The 11352-nt window shown below is 43.5% G+C and overlaps 1 protein-coding gene across 2 annotated transcripts; it reads left to right on the top strand.

The window, feature by feature from the left end:
* The first annotated feature begins 1650 nt into the window (after positions 1–1650).
* LOC147225235 (nuclear receptor coactivator 5) lies at positions 1651–10566 on the top strand. 2 transcript variants are annotated; one of them, XM_086163347.1, is made up of 9 exons: positions 1654–2114; positions 2230–2316; positions 3252–3325; positions 4099–4219; positions 6512–6711; positions 8108–8386; positions 8498–8668; positions 9524–9736; positions 9848–10566. In XM_086163347.1, exons 1-9 carry the CDS (start codon positions 2053–2055, stop codon positions 9883–9885), a joined length of 1245 nt encoding a protein of 414 aa, XP_086019473.1. In that variant the 5' UTR covers positions 1654–2052; the 3' UTR covers positions 9886–10566. The 2 variants fall into 2 exon arrangements, with proteins under 2 accessions (XP_086019474.1, XP_086019473.1); XM_086163348.1 differs by lacking the exon at positions 2230–2316 and having other exon boundaries at positions 1651–2114.
* Positions 10567–11352: the final 786 nt, after the last annotated feature.

Here is an 11352-nt window from a genome sequence, read left to right as displayed (position 1 = left end):
ATAGATAGATAGATAGATAGATAGATAGATAGATAGATAGATAGATAGATAGATAGATAGATAGAAAAAATATGATCATGATAATCTTTTCCTTTCAGGGATTGCAGCGGCCATTCAACCTTCTCCATGTAACCCTGTTCTCTGCATCAGTTAACTTCACGTTCTTGTTCACTGAATCCATGGTCCCAACATTCGAAGCCCCAGGGTTTTGCCTTTTCTTTTCTCTCTCAGCTTTTGAACGTGCTTTCCTTCCCTCCTTCTTTGACCCACAGCCACCCAATTTTCATGGGCACCCTGTAGGTTATCTGTACCAGGGGCGGTCGTTGTTAACCCGGGCCTTGATCGATCCAGTGTGGAAGACATAGATTTGAGTTGGCTTATTGGTTTTTGTCTGGGCTTGTGATCGTCTCAGAAAAACACTGGTTTGTTCATCCCTGAGGCTGCATTAATAATAATAATAGTAATAATCATAATATAAATAATAATAATAACATACTTTTTATTTAAGGGGCCCTGGTAGACACTCAAGGACAACATACATACATACACATTTACAGTTACAGACACAATATATAGATTCAAAAGAAACAATAAAAATAAAATAATAAAAGTGACAGAGCAGTTGGCAATGTGTTTTGTGTTTTTCTACCTATCTGCAGGTAGTAAAGTAAGAATTTAATTGTACCGGGAAACATGATAATAATCACTTTGAATCTTGAATCTCAGAGTTGGTTAGAGCCTATCTCAGCTGTCATTGAGCCGTTACCATTAACAAGACTTACTAACCAAAATTAAACAAGCTCAATAATGTTAAAATCCAAAACGGGTAAAAACAAAGACAAAAATAGAAGAACACCGAATCTGCATTGTGTTCGCCTCTCATATTTTGTGTCAATACCCACAAGGTATGCTGCAACCTGGAAAAACAGGCATGTCAACAGGGCTTGGTTAAATTAATATGATTGATGACAGCAGCACGGTTTGAGGTCACGCTTCCTCAGCGCGAGTGACAAAATCAGCCAACCTGTGCGTAATTATTCAGTGTTTTATTCTGGTGGCGAAAGCATTCTGCAAACGGAGGTGGATCGTATTGTAAAACAGCCCCATATTTTTACAGGATAAAGTTACACTGGACTTAATCATCCTATTGGAATAAACACTTCAGTGAGACACGGTGGCTGAGAAATGTTTTTAGATGATCCAAACATAGCCAAAGCATTCTAAGATAACTATTTCAGTAGATAGTCATACAACTCTTAAAGCTTAAAGTGACAGATACGGAAAAGCTGTCAAGGATGCAACTTGAGACAAAATGCTTGAAAAATAATCATGACCCCAAAGGATAACCAACCAGTATCTACTCCTTTACATGTTGATGTTACTAATCTTGAAATGCTCTCTCAAAGCTCGTTTCTTTTCAGTGTTCCACCCCGAAATTATTATAGGAGGTAATTTCAATGCAAGTGACCTTATAAACACTAGTGATGTCGACCTCGGTAAATTGTCGAGTCAAATATCTGATACAATAGTTGATAAAATGTGGGAATATTATTATTGGTTAAAAAAAAAAAAAAACACTAATATGAAGCCCAACCACAGGACATACCTTGCATAGACCTTTTGTTGAATCAATGCTTGATTCACCTCAGAACAGCTTCGAACATAAAACCTTTTTTTTTAGATCATGTTGAGATCAGTCAGAAATGGCTCATTTTGTAATCAAGTTTTTGTTTCTTTCGTTTTAACTTTTATTTTTTGTGTTGCTTTTGCTAAAGTTAGGAAATATTGATGATGTTCATTCTTATTGACCGCGGTCTGCGCATGCGCGATAAAATTTTCCCAGCTCATGTTGGCCACTAGGCGGCAGCATTAATCTTGTGAAACTAATCGACGAACAGCAGAGGAAGTATTCCCCGCGGCGCTGCTGCTCCCTTTCGCCGCAACCTGCTGTTAAAGTACAGAATTGGCGTTGAAACCCGGGGTTTGCGGTCGTCGTCCCTCTCGATGATAGAATATACAGTTTAGTTCGGAGTGAAGACGGACGCCGAGAAAATGTCGTCTTGGGTGAAAACCACCGCCGCCGCTCGGCGGCAGCCAGCTAACCCGAACGGAAGGTACGTCCGGATGCTAGCCCGAGCATCAAGCTAGTTTTAAATGTTGTCCTTTTGGAGGATTTTTAAGATGTCAGGTTGTTTCTTGACACACCGCCCTCCCCTGCATTTCCCCCAGCGCCCAGCCGCTGCGGTTGTTCCGGCGAGCAGCGCCTTACCCGGGCAGGGAGGAGCGGACGGAGGATCTGAAGGATGCTTTGGACAGGTACCGTTAGCCTCCGCACCTTCTCGAGCATCTGGTTAGCTTCATTTCGGTGACTTCAGGGCGGCAGTCGACATCACACCGGCAACCGGGATGATTTACAATCGAGTCGTAAGGGCGGTGTAAGCGACACTCTGGGACTTGATGAGCCTCCTTCACCAACAGGGAATCTGGGTGGATGAGAGGAAGAGCGCCGAATGAGGTTGAGGCCATCAAGACTTGTGCAAAACATACAATGAAGCCGCTAGGAACCACTTCCGCCCTTTTGCTGAAGCAACATGACCACGGATAGAACCCCAAAACTAACCACCTATCCAGATTAACGACTGTTTTCTTAGTTTTTTTATTTTTCTTACCGCGATGTAATATGACAAAAGCACATTTTGCTGTGGCTGAAAACAGGCCCCCAGCCTGAACCTCACTCACATTGGTTATAAACAATGAATGAGGAAGATATGACAAAGATGGATGTGATCCTTTATCTTGTCTTTCCATTGAGCTCTGGATAAAAGACTTGTCAAAATGTGAAATAACTGAAACTAGTATTGTCGGTTTTCAATGTGTCAAATTCATATATTCATTTATATACACATTTTATTTTATGGAACTTTCAAACTCTCAAGTTATTAAACCCCCTCTAATAGTTTGAGGTACAACTAAGTTGTCTCATTTTAAATCTACCGTGAAGGTGTACAGATGATAGCGAGATGACAGACATCTGTACCCTGGTCTAAATACTCGAGGGACCTTTTTTTGTTGCCTCCATAACCACAGTATCTTATTTCCTGAGACCCCAAATCTTTGAAGCACCTGTTGCACGACAGACATGAAAGGAATTGCTGCCGTGCCGCCTGTGTTAGAGTATCTGTTAATCATAGCATGTAATCTCATGAGATCAAATAATGCAGCTGTCTCCTGCTCCATCTCCTGTCTTTCAGCTATAAAGAATTAGAGAAAATCCAGAACTTCAGTGGATCAGTGAAGTACGAGGGCCTCAAGCATCAACCAAATGGTGAGACGCTCTTTGTTGTATTCCTTTAAAGGACATCTTCTTAGAATTTATTACACAAATCCATCTCCTTGATAGAATAAAGGCTGTTTGAAAACTACTTGATATGCATTTACTGTTTGAACTTGTCACTTTATAGACAGAGAGAGACTGACTGTGAGCAATCCAAGCCAGAGACTGGAAATGCAGCCGTAAAAGCCGCTCATAAATGTTGCAGTACAAGTTGATAAAGTACCGAAATGTCCCTGTGTTACCATTTTGTGAGGTGTCAGTTCATCTCCACAACCAGCCATGTCTTGTGATGCTCCTTTCTCTGCTGGATTTAAGCAATTTTGGGTGTTTTATGTACACATAAGCCCAGAGGTCCTCTCCTATCCTCCATTAAACTGACAGATAAATGGGCAATAGCTTGAATAAACGACTGTTAATGGTCGGCTCAAGATCATTCAGATACTTTTGCACATAATGTAGTGTGGTAAGAGCTTATGGATTACACAGGCTATTCAATAGAGCTGCCCACCACACCAGAAATTACAGCGGCAATACATCCTCAATCTAATGTTGTTTAAATGTGTTATCATCATTGACTGGCAGGGACAAATTGTGACTATTAAGCTACTGTTCTCTGCAAGCCAAGAGTCCTATACAGTTACACTGTAAAGAGAAGAAACTGCTCCGCTTAATCTAACTGCACATTGTCCACCCTTTCCCCCCTTCTGTCCGTCTGCATCTCTCCACCCTCTTTGCTATTTTTTTTCACCCTCTCAATCCACCAGCCAAGCCAGATGGCGCTCCGGCCGACAGACGGAAATCCCTGTATCAGAAGTTCTATAGACAAGTGCAGGAGGAAAGGAAGCCAGCCGACTGTGTGGTCATCTCTGTCACCAACCAGTGCCTGTGAGTGTTGCGAAGCCTAAGCCGTTTAGCAGACGCACCCGGCCACATCTACTGTTTATTTATCCGACAATAAATGGACTCAGAATTTAGAAAATGTTGTTTCACTACAGATTGTCTCAGTCATGATCCACATTGTCTTCCCCTAAAGGCATTTTCCCATTTGCTCCCATTCATTCCAAATGTAGTGAAACACACCCGCTGTTGTAACCACACACCTGAGTTTTTACAACATAGACAAAAAAAGTGTGGAATCTGTGATAGTTAAACTCAATGACCAAACGCAAAGTTCATCTTCTGAGTCGAGACAACCAGGTAACAATGAAACCACCAACATCAGCACTATTAAGCACTATTAGAATTCCCACACAGTGTACACTGTTTGACACGGTTTTTCTTTATGAAGTTGATGTATTATGCAAAAAAACGAACATTTATTGTTGTGAATCACTTAATGTTTCTGGGCAAATTGGTGAATGGTTATGATAAGAGATTTTGTGATTCAGGCCACTTTTAAAAGCATCAGGTCAAGTGTGATTTTTTTATTTCACCCTCTCCCTGAGTGGCATACTCAAAATCATTTTAGAGATGTGTACAAAAAAACAGGATATCCATTGAAATCAAGCGGTAAGTCATTTGCTCTGGTGGCACGAGTTGAAGAACCAGCTGACTGTGTGAAGTAATATTTATTCAATTTGTGGACCTCATAATCATTTGACGACCCTGCAGAACGGTTGTGTGTTTAATTGTGTAAAACGCATGACTTCAGGTGGTGTCTCTAAGAAAACCCGATGAAGAATATACACCCGATACACGTTACATCTCATATCTCTTTGCTGCTCAGGAGCAAGGTTTTTGTTTTTACAACAGGAAGATCTGCTAAACAGCAGTGCTAGAAACCATATTTATACACATTTACACGAGAACTTGAACACGCCACAGTCCTGACAACACTTCTATGATCACCTGCATGTCAGGAAACCTTGCAGCTGTGTTGTGTCTTGCTGTCACCTCTGTCTGGGGAAACGTAACCTGTCACACCAAGGGAGTCCTGTCATCTCCATGCATTCATTCAAATGTCTTTCCGATGAATTGTTTGTGCCTATTAACAGCCAATCCAAGCAGTTTTAAATTACACACACACACACACACACACACACACACACACACACACACACACACACACACACACACACACACACACGACACTTCCACGACATCTCACAGGTCTTTATTACCTGCCAAAGTTAATAACTCTGATTCATCGGAGGTGACTTACTACTTAATTCTCACTGTTCCATAACATTTGAAGAACTGTTCTACAAACAGTTTTATTAAATTACAGAAACAGCCTAACAGTTCTCACATTCAGAAATGTAACCTGCACCGTGCAGCACATTATCCGGTGCAGGATGAAACATGTTTTCTCAATAATGGAGGGAAGTCCTCGGTTGCACACTTTAACCAGAACAAACACAACTGTGAACAAACGGAAATTGATTGATCACATTTGTGACATTTACCGTCACACCGGAACCCATTCCCAGGCCATGGCCAAGGGCTCAGTGGACCTTCCATGGCGCCGGTCACTGTGGGTTACAGTGGCACGGCGTCATCCATGTGTTCTACGACGCCGACGACAGAGAGCCTCTCAGCTCGTTCTATCATATCGAGGCGGGAAAAAAAAAAGTGCCGTTAAAGCAGCTGAGCACCAAGCGCAAAATCACCTGCGCAACGGAAGCTCAAACAAATTGAAGAAGCAGATTAACACGTTAGTATAACTCATGACTCTGGTAATGAATTGCTTAGTGTACAAGTTAGACAGTGGGGGAGCCTGGTTGTCTAAATTGAGCAGCCTGTGTAAATAACGTGCTTAGCAAAAACAATAGAAAGCGTCTGACTGTAAAAAGCCACTGGAGTCCTCCCTGGTCTCCGTGTGGCGGCTAACACGCCGACACACTCACTCATAAACAAACGTCCATCTGTAGCTGTCCCAAAAACACACCTCAAACAAAGATCCGCTTTGTTTTTAATAGAAAACCAATTATTTTCTCGACACGTATCCGAGGCTGTCTTAATGAGCGGATGTGCAAAGCGAACTCACTCCACAGCACCAAACACCAGAGAGGTGGGTCAGTGCCACCCGCGCTCCGCCCAAGGCCACACTCAGTTCTGGATAATGAGGAGGACCTGTTCTCTCTCCTACCGATGAATTTGATCTGGGCTTCTCTTCATGCCAGCAGGGTCAGTTCGCATAGAAATGTCAAGTTAACAGTGTTTCTCTTCCTCTCAAAGGGATTACCCCAAATCGCTAAGCCAGTGCTTGCAGGAGCGCGGCCTGTCAGTGGAAATGCTCTATCTCCAGGCGGAGTCGGGCCTGACCCGGGCCCTGCAGGACGTCCGAGCTGACGGCTCCCCGTTATGTATTCTGGTGGAGCAGACAAACATAGCTCTGTCCTCCTGCACTGTTATCATATTCTCTGAATCACTCAAAAGTAAGTCCCTACCCGTCACCACTTTAAAATTAGCCAAACCACCTCCATCCCTTTTCCGTGGCTCACTTCACTGATTTTGATATCACCAGCATTATTCAACATCACGGTCCATCAGGAAAAAAAAACAAAACAAACAAAATAAAACCCATTAAAACCCCCGACATGCACAATCTTAACGCTATATATCAGCAAATCCCAGCTGCAGCGTGGTCTCTGTGACTAAAACATTCATTTTACTTCAACTAAATATCTCTTTCTGTTCAATAGACAAATCAACTCCACACACAAACACACACACACACACACACACACACACACACACACACACACGCGCGCTCACGCTGGCATCATATCAGAGGGACGGTATCAAAGCATCGACACAAGCCATGGGAATTAGTCGTGATGCAGTGAGAAGGTGAAATGGCAATAAACCTCCCCTTGTTTTAGGTTGAGTGCAACGTGAAGGGCCTCCGTGTTCAGATCCAAATTGTGTCTTGTTTACCAAGTTTTATTTAGAAGTTCGATCCAGATTGTAACCGTTTATGATGGCCTGGGCACAATTGTTGCAATTGTTGTTGTACTACATTCAAAATATGGCCAGAAAAGGACAAACCAGAGGAATTTGGTCCGGTTGCAGATGCTGTTGTTTCCAACAGACATGTGTTGACCCCCAAATTATTAGCCCTTTGTCATTTTGAACTGACAGATATGGATGGAATTTCGGACTGAACTCATTGTTAGAACTGATGGCTGAAGAATAATTGGAAATGATGGTAGTAACAAAGCCAGAGTTGTTCTGCAACGTTTGTCCCCGTCACCTTTTCACCCTCACACTGACAGGGTTCCGCCAGAAACCGTTTTTTTTAGCCGTTAGCGAAAGGAAAATTGTGTTCGCTTCAAAAGCTGACTATTCTAAACAGCACGTCTCGCACACACACATCTTCATCATGCAAACGTGCAACAAACACATCATGGACACTCCCGAGTCGCACTGTGTAACCTGCCATCGAAAGAAAAAACATGAAAAGGACCCGTCTAATACATGGATGATAATAAGAATCACGTCCTTATTGCCAACATACAGATTACATAATTTCACTGTCAAACTTATCGTCAGGTAAATATGTTTTCTGAAATTTGATCAACACTATACAGTGCACATTAAAATCCCTCTTGAATGCACACTCTGACATTAACTGCCCTCACTGTGCTTTAAAAGTTGCGCCCAGCCTCTGCCTGCTGTTCTACATCTCCCAGTGCAAACACACAAACATACACAAGTGTAGGAGTGAGTGAAGCCCCATGTGTTTCTCCAGTCATATCTGTGGTGTCCGCCTGCTTTACAGCCCTTCTTCAGCTCCCCGGCTCCTCACACACTTAACTCTTCTCCCCCCAGTCCATCGCAACATGCCTAAAGACCAGGCCATGGACTTTGTGGAGGCCGAGTATCGCCGTGGGCCCCCCAAAGAATGTCCGCTGAGGGACCCCGCCGACATTGCGGCGCAGGCCTCGCAGCTGCTGGGCGACTTCCTGGACCGGGAGAAGATTGATCGCCACAGCGTCCCGTCTGAAACCCGGCAGCTCCTCGTGTTGCTGGCGGAGGGGGTGCATCTTTACCCCGAGGAGCTGGAGACCATCACGGAGTACGTTCGGTCCCGGCAGGAGCACTTAGAAGGTGGGCCGGAGATCACACAGCTGTGTCCTGGCTGTGGATGTAACTTTTATTCCACATTGTTTGACCTCTTTCTGCACCCTACCGTCCCGTCTGTTCTTCCTCCCTCTACAGCGTCCAACACTGAGGGAGAGAGCAGGAGCTTGTTTCCTCCGGGGCTGGGTAAACCTCCTCCGCTTCTCCCCACTCCACCTGGGCCCCCTCAGCTTCCATCTGCGAGTGGAGCAGGGGGGCCCCTGGTAGAACACTCCCCTCCTCCACCAACCCCCCTCCTCGCCTCACCAGGTAAGACTAACACCTCTCTCCGGGATGTGGAGATATCAGGGTGTCAGCGTCTGCCATTTCCGTTTGGAGTTCCGTTTCTACCTTCACTTTTTGACGCCTCAAACAATCTTTCCGCTCTTTGTTCAATTCCCGAAGCTAATGACGTTGATTCTGGTCCTCCAGCCAAAGAACAAGAAGCGCTTCCATCTCCATCATGAATCCTTTCACATGTTCAAAGATGCCACCTTTATCTTTGATAATAATCCCGGCTGTGGTGCAGTTTAAATTCAACACGTCTAATATCACTTCTGATGTAACGGCTTTACTTTACTTTGACGTGCTGCCGTGTTTTGGAGGGGCAAAACGTCACAAAAGTACGCAGGGACCTTAGCGATGATGCCCCCAGATAACGGCATATTCTTCCACTGCGCTTACAAACAAGTCCGCCTTTGACATTTGAATTGCAAATCAAAATCTACTTTTTCTCAAATCAACATGCTGCAAATTGAGAAGCCTGTAGGTTGAGGGTGCCCTGTATCTGATGAAGTTCAGCAGAACTGCACAGCACAGAAAGTCTTGTTTTGTGGTCACGTCGCTATTTCTCAAATGTATTATGAGTAGTTAGTGAGCAGAGTGGACAAATCCAGCACATCCTCACGCTGCGCTGTATGAGGAAGACAGCGTTGTTTACATTCATCGGTTATACTTTAGTTTTCATTTGCGTTGTTATTTTGGAAATTTTATGGCTCCCAAGTGTAAGTCAGACTCTTTCGATGGCAGTTCTACTTAACAGCATCGGAAATATTCCGCGCGGACGGTGAGAAATGGCCACCCGGCTCTGACACGAGGACGCGTCACATGTCTCTTTCTTCCCAGGCTCGTATCCAAAAACCAAACCCCCGCCTCTGCTGTCCCTGCATCACACTGGGCCCCCGTCCTCACACGGCCCCTACGGAGCGCCGGGCCTGCTCCGCACCCCCTTACTGCACCATGCCCCTCCGTATCACCCGGGCAACAGAGGCCCCCACGGGACAAGAGGGGGCCCACCCTCTCTGAAGAGTTCGCGGCCTCCACTTTTATCCACTCCAGGTGGGTGGCGGTGAAAACGTCCGTCCTCCAGCTTTTCATATCCAACTCTGTGTACCTTGTGTTTCAGACGCTGTTAATCCAACCCTCTTTTCTCTCTTTCTTTCTGTGTAGTCCTCCCTCTTCCACGACTCAGTGGCTCCCGGCACTAAGACATGACCTGAGACATAAACACACACACACACAGGCGTTGTTGTTGTTATTAACATTTCAAGGACTCCTCCTCCTACAGACAGCTGATCCCTGTGAAAATAATGTTAGGAAACACGGTGATGGGAAGTGACGTGATTATATGATTGCGTTGACAGAATGACATCGTGTTATTTAACTGCCAATGTCAGAGCTGGATTATTTTTCTGTAGAACTCCCATGTTTTCCTTTTTAGGATGTACAGTCTTCCGATAAAAACAGCCTGATTTTTTTTTTTTTCTTTGGTCTACCAGATGTTTTAGATTTCATAAATTATGTCTTAAAGAAAACCCCCAGTCAACCCTATGGCACCGGTGGAAAGCTGCTATTTCGGAGGTGGTTGGTGGACACACATCCAGCCCCACGCGCTCTGCTGGTCTTCTCGTTTTTTGTTTTTCCAAGATGGTGCTTTGTGTTGTATAAGCATTTGTCGGTGTGTCTGGAAGGCAGAGTTTCAGCAAGAGCTGGAAGAGAACAAAAGCTGTGCACAAAATGTATTTATACATAGATTTCCTTTTTCTCGTGTCCAGAGCATTATGCTCAGTTTAGAGTTGCGTCCCTCCCCTCCCATGACCAATGAGGTCCTTTGTTGTTTTAGTCCATCCAGTGTCACTTCAGGTGTGCTGTCTTAATAAACACCCTTTTCCAGCACCTGTTTTTCCTGAGATTGCTTTGTGTGAACGCTTCATCTTCATTTTTGGTATCCATGATTAATGGTTTCGTTTCATCCCCCAAACAAGAAAACATTGTTTTCCAGCACAGCACATTGTAGTGCTGTGACAGCTGCAGCTTTAAGCCAAGTATGTCTTGACATGCAGATGAACACACTGGACAGCAGAACCTTTCCACAGTACTGCAATACAATGATGCACAATACAGTGCAATGTTGTTGATGACAAAGAGATAGATAGCATATGGACAAATGTTTCTATATACAGTGTGTACTGTATATTATATATGAATATTATCTACAGCAGGGATATGTTTCACGCTATGTACAGAGTATATACACAGTAAGTAGTGTAAATATACAAAAAATACATTCTATTTACAATCAAGTCTAAAATTATTCATATTCCTCACAAATATGAAGAATTATCTATTATTATAATTGCTATAGAGTATAAAGCACAGATAAACACACACACATATATGCATATATGTGTGTGTGTGTGTACATATATATATATATATGTGTGTAGGGGTGTATATACAGGATATATGCACTGTATGTGTGTGTGTGTGTGTGTATATATATATATATATATATATATATATATATATATGTACTGCTCAAAAAAATAAAGGGAACATTTAAAAAACACATCCTAGATCTAAATGAATGAAATATTCTTATGAAATACTTTGCTCTTTACACAGTTGAATGTGCTGACAACAAAATCACACAAAAATGATCAATGGAAATCAAT

Source organism: Fistularia commersonii, chromosome 17 (genome assembly GCF_037954325.1).
Source record: "Fistularia commersonii isolate RoL2024-O1a breed Wild chromosome 17, RoL_Fcom_v1.0, whole genome shotgun sequence".
Classification (NCBI taxonomy): Eukaryota; Metazoa; Chordata; class Actinopteri; order Syngnathiformes; family Fistulariidae; genus Fistularia; species Fistularia commersonii.
The sequence above is the reverse complement of the archived record's forward strand: the minus strand, read 5'-3'. Positions and strand labels throughout refer to the sequence as shown.